This window comes from Taeniopygia guttata, chromosome 21 (genome assembly GCF_048771995.1).
Source record: "Taeniopygia guttata chromosome 21, bTaeGut7.mat, whole genome shotgun sequence".
Classification (NCBI taxonomy): domain Eukaryota; kingdom Metazoa; phylum Chordata; class Aves; order Passeriformes; family Estrildidae; genus Taeniopygia; species Taeniopygia guttata.
This window is the reverse complement of record NC_133046.1, coordinates 766,826-777,992: the sequence shown is the minus strand read 5'-3', so window position 1 is coordinate 777,992 and position 11,167 is coordinate 766,826. Positions and strand designations below refer to the sequence as shown.

The following is an 11,167-nucleotide window of genomic DNA, read 5'->3' as shown; positions in this document are numbered from 1 at the left end:
GATCATTAGGCTGAGGGTAAATAAATCGATCCCTGCAGGGGAACTCTTCCCATGAGCTGGGTGAGGGCAGGGGGGGCACGGAGCAGAGTGGAAGTCTCCAGGCACACAAGCTCTGGGGTGAAGAGCAGATGTAAAACTTGGGATGTGCTGCAGCTGAGATGGAAAATGTGCTTGTAAAATGCCTGTAAAATCAGCTCTTTGCTCGTTCCTGGCTCTGTCCTTTGCCAAGTCCAACAGGATCCCAGCTGCTGAAGATGTCACACCCCTGCAAATGCTTTGAAAATCCAAGGAGCTGATTTACTATCCTGTCTCCCTTCACCAGCCTCTTCCAAGATCATCCCAGGGCCAATTGCAACCACAGAGATGTTGTTGCCACACTCCTGCTGTGTTCAGAAAATATTTCAACTGTTCCGCTGCCATAAGCAAATATTTATTCTGATGAAGGGGTTTTGATGACAAACATGTGTGTTCTCTTTGATTCCTGTATGTTTCAAGATGATTTCTTCAAGTTCAGGAGCAGAGTTTAAAGACCATGATAGAGAATTCTCCTTGCCTGTATTTACTGAGTGTCAGAGCAGCTGTTATTCTGCCAAGAGCTCCCAGAGGGTGATACTGCCTTTAAAGGACTGGAATTCCACGATGGAAATTTGTCCTCTTTGCAGTTTCCCCAACTCTGGGGCAGAATTTTCCCTCTTGGCTTAAGATCTGTAAGGGTGAGGACAGCAGGAGCTGCTGAGTGAGCTGTGACACAGGAGTGATCCCCACCAGCACACCTGGGAGCCGTGCCCTCAGGCTGCTCGTTGAAAAGAAATGCGATAAAAGAGAAAAGCCAAGGAGGCTGGGGACTGAATTCCTCCACACTGAGAGCAGGGCTCTGCTCTTCCTCCTGCTTCAGGCCATGCTGCTTCCACGTGGAGGAGGAGATGCTGCAGCCAGCCAGCAGGACACGTGGAAAGAGGTGTTGCTCAAGAGATGCCTTCATTCTCAACTGGCTGGTAAAAATAGACAGACCAATAAAGAGCAGGTTTTGTTCTAGTTTTTGCTGCTGCCTCTGAACTTTGCATTTCTCTGATAAACTCTGGAGTTGTGGTGGGTGATTAACCAGGTCCTGGGCTCTCTGAAAGCAATCCCATAACAGAGGAGGGTAACAGAGAGGCAGCAGCACGTTGTGCATCCCTTGCATGGACAGGGAGAGGAACTGAGGTGCTCTGGAGCAGACACGGCCACAGCTCTGGAGGAGGAGCAGCAGTGCCTGAGCCAGCTGGTCCCTGCAAGGTAGGACAAGGAGCAGCATTTTGGGGGGATTTTGGGGTTCAGCTGCAGGGCTGTGGCTCGGGGCCAACACCCTCTGTTGCCAGGGCTGCTCCCCACATTCCGTGATGCCACAGAGGCAATGCCCCTGGCTGTGCCACCCCAGTGCCCAGGGGCTGCAGCTCCGGGGACTCTCCTGGTCCATATGTCCAGATATCGGGGGAAATTGGCTCATTTTCACTTTGGTGGAAGTCTGCCTCTTCTCCTTGGAGAGATGAGCCTGTGCTCCCTCTCGCTGGGCAGCACCTCTGTTTGAGACAGGATCTGGTAAAAGAACATCTGGCAACAGGGTTGGAAGAAAATGAAATTGCAGCTATGGGAGAGACAGGCAGAGGAAGGGGATGGTCAATCACAGTGCCTTATCTGGTGTGACAGAGCCTGTCACTGGTTGGAAGGGTCTGGGAGAGTCACAGGAAGGGTTTTTCTGTACAGAGCATTTCCATGCCCATGACTGGGAGAAGCTGTGCTCAGCATCTGTGACCCACACCCCGACATGGAGCTGAAAGGAGGGAAGCAGGACAGCTCCGAGGGCGGTGAAGGTGCCAAGGGGGTGAGTATGCTGCCTGCTCCAGCCTGAGTCTCCCCAGGGATACAGGATAAGCCCTGGGCATCTGTGGGTATCTGTAAAGAGAGGAAAAGACCCTGATGGTTTGGGCTGAGATGTTTCTATTCTTGAGCCCAGTTTGTGTCTATCAGTTGCACTGAGTGATTTTCTGCAGCTCTCCCACCCCATGACTTCTGTGGCACTTTCCCTTCTGTGTTTTCTTTCCCATTTTCCGATCACTTTGGGGCTGCAGATGCTTCTGGATGGGGCTGCCTTTCGCAGCAGTGTTTGGGGAGTCTTGCACAACGCACTGCTGGGGAATGCCAGAGGTTTTCTTGATGTCAATAATTAACACCAGTGGCTCTTTTGAGCTCCTGGGATTTGGTTAATGAGAGCAAGGCAGCTGCTTTTCTTCATCAGTGAGAGAATGTCAGCAGTCTCCTCCCAGACAACGGACCTGGAAGCCTGAGCTTCCTTCCAATGCTTGAGTTTCGATCTCCTGTAACACCTTAAACTCTGCAGATCCCTGGAGCTGAGCTGCCAGAGATTCTGAGGAATAGAAGGAAGCACCAGCAGCTATTTGGACAAATGTTCAATTAGGGAAATGGCAGAGGCCTCTGAGTGCTGGGACAGAAAACCTCACAGACATTAAGGCCATTAAGGCTGGTAACGGTGGCAGTGAACGAGATGAAAATGAAAAATGACTTTATTGATGTAGCAGCAGTGAGATGCATTAGTGAGCTATAAAACCCAGCCAAACAAAACCCCAACAACCCAGCTCTGTCAACACAGCCCGGGGGCTGCAGGGCAGCTAAACTGTTGGGAAAAGCAAGTGGTTTTGGTTGTTTGTGCTGCTGGGGAGTGTGTGCCCGCAATGGGGTGTTGATCCTGCTCCAGATGGCAATTCCCCTCCTCTGTTCTAGGGCAGCTCTTGTACCCCACAGCCAAGCCCTCGGGGGTTGCCTGGATAAATCCGAATTGGCTTCAGTGGCAATCAGTTAGATCCATAAATAGCTCTAGCCCAAAATGCAGAGGAAGAAAAACAAACAGGAAAGAGATCTTGCCACTTGATGCAAAAATCACTTCCTTGTAAAGCTTTCCTGTGCCAATATCCTGTGTTATTCCACTGCCCAATTTGCACATTGGAAAAGAATAATTGCATATAACCTTTTTCCCTGCAGGGTGGTGTTTTAAGAATGGCAACTTGAAAAAAAAAATTAATCATCCAAATGATTCATCAATACCAGCAAAGCAGAGTGAATTACTCTAATGACTGTGGGCATATCAAGCAGAACAAAATGAGTTGTAATGGAAACAACCCATTGGGCTTTTATATGCAGCAAAACGAAGGCATAAATACAGAAAGCAAGACTTTGTGTATTTCTTTGTTTTTACTGAATGCTATTAATGCCTAAGAGCCAGACTCACTTCCAAGGTGGTGTTCACGTTTTTTTCTCTCCCTCTGCAGAAAATGACACTTCCCCTGGCCCTGGTGGCTCTGATCTCTGCCTTTGGCTCTTCCTTCCAGTACGGCTACAACGTGTCTGTGATCAACTCTCCTGCCCCGGTGAGTGAGCGGGGTTAGAGCAGAGCGAGGCAGACGTAAGATTATGGAAATTAAATGTACTTTGTGGGTGCTTGTGGGCACGGCCTTGTCCTCCCCCTCCAGGAACCAGGCACATCCTCAAGGGCAGGACAGCCTCTAGGAACACAGGCTTCTCCATCCTTTTCCCCCCAGGCTTCTCCATCCCTCTCCTGCATTCATTTCCCAGCTCACCCATTCTGTTTCTTCCTCAGGACAGTTGTTTTATGGCAGAGCTTTATGGCAGCTGTTGTTATCCAACCCTCAGAGCACGAAAATCGTTCTCACCGTGCCCAATCTGCTTTGTGCTTCCTTCCAGTACGTGCAGGGCTTTTACAACAGAACCTACCTGGACAGGACTGGAGTGCCCATGGACAGAGGCTTGCAGACGCTGCTCTGGTCTCTCACTGTGTCCATGTTCCCTCTGGGTGGCCTCTTTGGGTCCCTCATGGTGTGGCCTATGGTCAACAGCTGTGGCAGGTAAGTGGGAGCCCTGCCCGAGGTCCTGGCCTGGCTCTGGGAGCAGATAACACTCAGCTCTGGTGACTCCACCTTGCCCTGCCCTTCAGCAGCATGGAATTCCCCCACACACCCTGAGGATGAGGAGGAGCTGCTGGGCTCAGCCACAGGAGTTATCTCCCCAGTGGGAAGGAATTTATGGGCTTCTGGTATGGCCAAGGCTGTGGGCTGGGCACTGAGCCAGCGGGGAAGGAAAGTCCTGGGGTCTCAGATCAGGCCCAGCTTCTGCTGCTCAGGTGTCCTGAGAAACTTCACTTCTTTCTGTAAGCCTTCATTGCCTGTAGGAAAAATGTGGCAATTGCCATTTCCTCCTTGGAAACGTTTGGCATGATGATTAATTTGAGTTTTGGACAGCGTGGCACAGAGGGGATCTTCCTGCTGAATCTACCTCTTCTCCTGTTACTTTGCAGAAAGGGCACTTTGCTGATAAATAACCTCTTCTCCATCGCTGCTGCGATCCTTATGGGAACCTCAGAGCTGGCAAAAACCTTTGAAGTAATCATCCTTTCCCGCGTGGTCATGGGAATATTTGCTGGTAAGTGGATGGGAAAGGCAGAGCAATAAATATTTCTTTGGCTGTGTAAAGGTGTTTTGTTCTCCCAACAGATGCTCTCCCAGGTATCACACTTCGGAATCTGCATGACAAGGCTGTGCTTTAGCCTGGTGCAGAAGCACTAAAGATCTTTGGGAGATAATGGCCCTGGGACTGGAATTTAAGCTGTAGGGAGGAGATGTGTGTCTGTAAATGCAGCAATAAACATTGGCTGGGCACTGCAGCTCCAAACCTGCTGAGGATAATCTATTTTCCCAGACAACTTAAAGCAGATAGTCTACTTCTTTTCTTTTTAACATAACCAGAATAATCCATCAAAAGCATTGCCAGATCCAATAATCCAGCCCTGGAACTGACTGTTCTTCCTGCAGGAGAAAAGAAATGTTAAAAGGGAGAGCAAAAGGCTCAGAGGCACTGGATTTCCTGCAGAGGTAGATGGAAGCCAAGGATATCTGTGTGTTCCTGGTGAGAGTGGCTGCACTGGAGCTGCAGGAACAGAACAGAACCATGCTGGGTGCCCCAGAACAGCCAGGCCCATAAGGGCCCTAAGAGCATTTAGGCTCAATTAATTGGCTTTGGGCTGGTGAGACTGGCACACTCCATGGTGTGTTAATGAGCTGGGGTAGCTTGTAAAAACAAATTTCCTGCCTTAGCTCGCCAATTGCAATTGCTGAATGTACAGATCGAGTTGCTTTCCCAAGCCAGTTCCTTGTTTTCCATTTTGTTTTTTTAATCCAATGGTTTTACTTTGGCTTTTGACTCCCTTAAAGCTGGCAGCTGCTCTCAGCCCTGGAGCTTGGGATAAATGCTAAGGGTCTTGTTAAATGTGATCCCTCTTTGCAGTTATTTATAACCAAGAAGCAAGCCCAGCCTGGCTGCCCTGGCTTGTCCTTCCCAGGCTGGCCTGGCCTGAGCTGTGGCTGCTGTGCCTGGGGAGGATCCCAGTGAGTGCCACCCTCTGGCACTGGTGGCACTTCTTTTTGTGCCTTTTAGGCCTTTTAGCTTTCAAAAATCAGCCTGATCACCTTTGTAACACCCGGCTCCTGAAGCCTAGGGACTCCAGAAATGTCAGATAAGAGTTCCCTGTGGTCATTTGATTCCAGGAGTTTGGGAGCTGCCAGGATTTACAGCGCAAGCACAGGAGCTGGCAGCTCGCTGGGGTCACTGGGGGCAGCCCTAGAATGTTCCCAAAAATAACCCACGTCCCTGGTGCCCTTATTAGAGCATAAATACCTATTCCAGCAAGCCACCTGCCAGCCATCACAGACAGCCTTGCTGAACAGGGAAGTTTTAAAAGCCAACACAAAGTCATTTCCTTCCACTTTCACATCAGCGTGTTTGGATACTGATTTCTCTTCTTGTTTTAGAGGAAGCGAAATCTCCCTCTCTTATACTTGGAGTTTGTTTCCAAACCTGAAGCAGCACAGGGTTTTTTTTGTGTGCCTTGTGCTGTTCCTGGCAGAGCCTGCTGGGAGAAAGCTGCATTCAGGAGGCTGAACCCTGAACACTCAAACCAGACACCCCCAAATCATCTGCAGCTCTGTAGGCAAGGCAGGCTAATCCTGTCAGGCTCCAAAAGTGCTTTGCTGCCCAGCAGCTGATAACCCTGACCCTCAAAGCAGAAGGGTCTGAGTGTGAAGTTTCTGTGCATCCTGTGGTTCATCAGGAATCTCTTTTTTGGCCCATGGGAAATCAGCAGCTTGCTGGAGGCTGAACTGCATGTCTAACACTGTTCTCTTAACTTCTAGGTCTGGCTTCCAATGTGGTTCCTATGTTCCTTGGAGAAATGTCCCCCAAAAACCTGAGAGGAGCAGTTGGGGTGGTCCCACAGCTCTTCATCACCATTGGCATCCTTGCAGCTCAGATCCTTGGTCTCAACAGCATCCTTGGGAATGCTAAAGGTGAGGCTGTGGCTCAGGATATCTCTGTGGGCTGCACAGGGGAGGATTTCTCTCAGCTGACGTGCTGTGACCTTGCTGCAGGGTGGCCTGTGCTGCTGGGGCTCACTGGGATCCCGTCCCTGATCCAGCTCCTGACACTGCCCCTTTTCCCTGAGAGCCCCAGGTACCTGCTCATCCAAAAAGGAGATGAAGAGGAGGCACGGAGAGGTACAGTGCCATCCTCCCAGGGAGGGCAGGTGGGGTGGCATGGATCTGCTGTGGGACACAGCACGAGGCTGGGAAATTCTCCATGGACGTGCTGCTGGTGGGTGGAACTCCCAGGACACTGCTCCTTTCCCGGGGTGTGTGGATCCCCCGTGCCCAGCACTGAGCCACGGCTGCCCAGGGCCACACGCTGCTCTGTCCTGGCTGAGGCAGGACAGCTCTGCAAACCTGGGGCTACAGCCCTGCAAACCTGGGGCTCACAGCTCCCCACAAACCTGGGGCTCACAGCTCCCCACAAACCTGGGGCTCACAGCTGTGCAAACCTGGGGCTCACAGCTCCCCACAAACCTGGGGCTCACAGCTGTGCAAACCTGGGGCTACAGCCCTGCAAACCTGGGGCTCACAGCTCCCCACAAACCTGGGGCTCACAGCCCTGCAAACCTGGGGCTCACAGCTGTGCAAACCTGGGGCTCACAGCTCCCCACAAACCTGGGGCTCACAGCTCCCCGTGTGTCGGAATCTGTGCTATTGATGATTCCCAGATTGTAAAAAGTCTCTGTCTGTCAGCCCCGCTGCCAAAGCAGAAGCCATAATTGGTCTGTGCTGGTTTCAAGGCTGTTTATTCTGTTTAACATGTTCTGCTGCCCTGCCGCAGCTCTGTCCTGCAGGGCAGCGTGTGGGGCTCTGCCCTCAGTGGGATGGTACAAACATTAAATACCAGAAACTACCTGTGCTGGATTTACAATAACGTGCCAATATCTGTCACCTACGTTGGACAGTGTGTCCCCAGCCTGAACCAACAGAAAAATGCCAACACCACAGTGAAACATGGAGGGCATGAAGGAGGAGAAAAAGGACAAGACACACCCAATTTCCTCCATCTTGTCCCCTTTGGACCCCTCATCTAGAATCCTAAAATTTTACTTTTGCACCCGTGCCACACTTAATTATTACTTATATCAAACACTCAGAGCTGGTAATTCATCCTGTAAGATTGAAAACTCTTTTCCATGGACAGAGATCACAGCCAGTGTCTCTGGGGGCTCTGTACAGGGGGGTTCCCTGGAGTCCCACACCCGTGCTCTCCCACCAGCTCTGCAGAGGCTGAGGGGCTGGCAGGACGTGGAGGAGGAGATCCAAGAGATGTACCAGGAGAACCAGTCCGAGAAGGAGGAAGGGCAGTTCTCTGTGCTCAGCCTGTTCACCTTCAGGGGCCTGAGGTGGCAGCTCATCTCCATCATCGTCATGATGGCAGGCCAGCAGCTCTCGGGGGTCAATGGGGTGAGTGGGGAGGGCTGGGGGACAAAGGAGGGCTGAACTTCAGAGGGGTGAGGGGGCAGTGCTGGCACAGGGCACACTCCTGGGAGTGCCCCTTCACCCAGGCTGAGTCGCACGGGGCTGGGTCAGCCCTGGCCAGTACCAAAGCCACGGACAAGGTGCAGGCTCAGCTGCCCTGTTAATGATCACTGGAGTGTTTTTAGAGCAAAGTGCTTGTGCCCAGATCCAAACAGTGTCTCCAGGAAGGGACAAATCCCATCCTTGGGCTTCTGTGTGCCAGCACCAGGATTGCCAAAAGGGGGATGCCCATGCTCTGCCCATGTATTAACTCAGCTGTGGTTCTGCTGCAGGTCTTCTACTATGCAGACAGAATCTTCGAGTCAGCAGGGGTGCACAGCAGCAGCATCCAGTATGTCACCGTGTCCATAGGGGCCATCAACGTCGTCATGACTCTGCTGGCTGTGAGTCTGTGCTGGGGCTCTCTGAGCTCTCACTCGCCCGCTCTCCCCTCCCCTGTTTAAATTAGGTTGTGCTCATGGAATCCTACAGTCACAGAATGGTTTGGGTTGGAAGGGACCTTAAAGATCATCTCATCCCAAAATCCTTCCACTAGAGCGTTGTTGGCACACGCTGGGAAATGTTTTCCCTGTGGTGTCCCTTGGACAAAAACATCAGCAACAACTGCTGAGCCCCTGGTGTCTCCCCCTCTCCTGCCTCTTCCAGGTTTTCATTGTGGAATCCCTGGGGAGGAGGATCCTCCTCCTGGCTGGCTTTGTGCTGTGCTCTGCCTCCTGTGCACTCTTAACTCTGGCCCTCAATCTCCAGGTAGGTATGAATGGCTCGGCTGGTCCCTCCCATGATTTCTGGGCTTTCCAGGGAACAGGCCATTGGAACATTCTGAGGATGCTTCTACACCCCGGGGAGGAGGGGACAGCATGAAGGTCTGTGTAGGTGCTGCCTTACAGAAAGGCTGTGATCCTGCTTGGCTGCATGCTCCTCACAGGATGTCACGGTCCCAGCTCCTGCTGCATCCCTTGGGCAGCAAGGACCATGCCCAGGCTGTGCTTTCTGTGGCCAGTTATGGCACTGAAGGGTCACACTGCCTTAGAATGCCTCCAGCTCTTACTGTGAGCCGTGCCTGGAGTGTGCTGGTGGTGCTCAGACAGGCAGCACCCCTAACCTGTGATTCAATCCTTGCAGAGCACTGTCTCCTGGATGTCCTACCTCAGCATCCTCTGTGTCATTGCCTACATCATTGGACATGCCCTCGGACCAAGTAAGTGCCCACAGCCACCCAGTCCCCCCACAAGCTGGGTAAAGCCAGGTGCTGTCTCCAGTTTCCAACAAAACCTTCCTGGAGCTCATCCAGGCGGGCTGAATTTCACCTCTGTGTGGCCATGCCCTGTGCAAGTCATTTAATTGTCTCGTTTTTTCCTTTAAATTTAATCCTTGTTTGATTTACTGACAGCTGAAACCGCTGTATGCCACTGAAATGAGCAGTCTAATCAGGAATTCAGAGTGAGGGGATTGCCTTTGGGGTTTCTCAGCTGCAGCTGCCTTGCAGGTCCCATTCCTGCTGTGATGATCACGGAGATGTTCCTGCAGTCGTCCCGGCCCGCGGCGTTCATGGTGGGGGGCTCTGTGCACTGGCTGAGCAACTTCACCGTGGGGCTGGTGTTCCTCTACATGGAGGTAAGGACCCAGCACAGGGCACAACCTGGGCTGCACATCGGCCTCTTTACCCCTGTGTTCCTACAGAGAGCTTGGAGGAGTGGAAGTGCACTTGTTGGTTCCCCAAACCTGCGTGAGGGATTTGTCCAGGGCAAGAGGCTGATGTTGTTGGTTTTCTCATCATACCTGGCTGTTGCACAGGCTTTAAAAGAAAGCAGTTTGATTGCCAGGTCTCTTCCTGAGCTCAGCAACTTGGAAAAGATGGCAAATTCCCCATCTTCCACTGCAGGATGTGCCTTGGGGGGACAGTTTTTGGTTCTGAAATCTGGGTGCCCGGTTAAACTGACCCCAGCAGCAGTGACCCATAAACTGCTGCAGTCCCTGACTTTAACCTGAGTTTTGTTTGAGTTACAGAGCAGACCCTCACCCTCCTTTCCCAGTAGGTTTCCAACAAACCCGTGGTGGTGGTTTGAGAAGGCGGAATCTAAAACCACCCCAGCTTTGAGCTGTTCAGGTTAAATCACGAGCACCTCACCGTGGCTGCATTTCCTGCAGCCAGTGCAGGGTGCAGCGGGGCCAGGGCAGGAAACTCCCAGCTGGAGTGCTGCCCTGACCCCTGCTCTCTCCTGGCACTGCCCTAGGCTGGGCTGGGGCCCTACAGCTTCCTCATCTTCTGTGCCATCTGCATCGCCACCACGCTCTACATCTTCTTCATTGTTCCTGAGACCAAGAATAAAACCTTCATGGAAATCAACAGGATCATGGCCAAGAGGAACAAAGTGGAGGTTCAGGAATGCAAAGAGCTTAAAGATTGCTACCCCCTGAGCAGGCAGGAAGAGAAGAAATCGCTCTCCAGCAGTGAGATGTGACCCAGCTGTGTTTGGCCTGACGGGATCTGTTCAGCAGGAAAACAAATACAGGGATTCCTCCTCTGATGCTGATCTGACAATCACGGAACTCTTAAGGCTGGAAAAGACATTTAAGATCAAATCCAACTGCAAACCTAATGCTGCCACGTCCTCCTCTTGCTCCAAGGAAAAGGAAATGTCCTCAGCCAGCCCAGTTCTGTGACCAAGCAGCCGACAGCACGAGCTGATGTGTGTCCCTGGTGTCCTGGTGACACATCCCAGGGGACACAGGCCAGCCCTTGGGCTGGGTGTGGGGCACTCGTGTGCCAGGGGTGCTCTAAACTCCTCTGAGGAACTGCCACTTGTGCTTTGAGGGTCCAGCAAGGGGAAATTAAATTCAATTTGGTATAGCAGTGTGCTGCCTTCTGTTTTGAAAAAAGCAGAATTGTTGAGCAGCTTGGCATGGATTTTGTGTAGTAAATGGAGAATCCTTCAGATGATTTACTTTAACCTTAGAAAATCAGTTTATATATACAACACACCTGCACCAAAGTTTGTGATATATGTGTTGAAAAAGGAGCTGTTTCTATGCCCTGTATCTACATCCACTACAGAAAAGAAGGCAAAGTTGTGCCACAGGGATTGCACAGGACCTGCCCTGCCAGAGCTCCACATCCCCTCTCCTATGGGATACGACTGTGAGGGAAGGGGTGGTGAGTTGGTGGTGACAAACAGGAGAGACAAGCAGGGAAGCTG

General features: G+C 51.7%; 1 protein-coding gene across 2 annotated transcripts; it reads left to right on the top strand.

Moving 5' to 3' along the window:
• The first annotated feature begins 1,137 nt into the window (after positions 1 to 1,137).
• LOC100219398 (solute carrier family 2, facilitated glucose transporter member 5) lies at positions 1,138 to 10,824 on the top strand. 2 transcript variants are annotated; one of them, XM_002187376.6, is made up of 13 exons: positions 1,138 to 1,275; positions 1,744 to 1,861; positions 3,324 to 3,422; positions 3,757 to 3,917; positions 4,367 to 4,491; positions 6,258 to 6,410; positions 6,492 to 6,617; positions 7,708 to 7,895; positions 8,243 to 8,353; positions 8,616 to 8,717; positions 9,093 to 9,168; positions 9,457 to 9,584; positions 10,205 to 10,824. In XM_002187376.6, the coding sequence occupies exons 2-13, from the start codon at positions 1,805 to 1,807 to the stop codon at positions 10,430 to 10,432; spliced, it is 1,554 nt and encodes a 517-aa protein (XP_002187412.5). In that variant the 5' UTR covers positions 1,138 to 1,275; positions 1,744 to 1,804; the 3' UTR covers positions 10,433 to 10,824. The 2 variants fall into 2 exon arrangements, with proteins under 2 accessions (XP_002187412.5, XP_041576302.2); XM_041720368.2 differs by lacking the exon at positions 6,492 to 6,617.
• Positions 10,825 to 11,167: the final 343 nt, after the last annotated feature.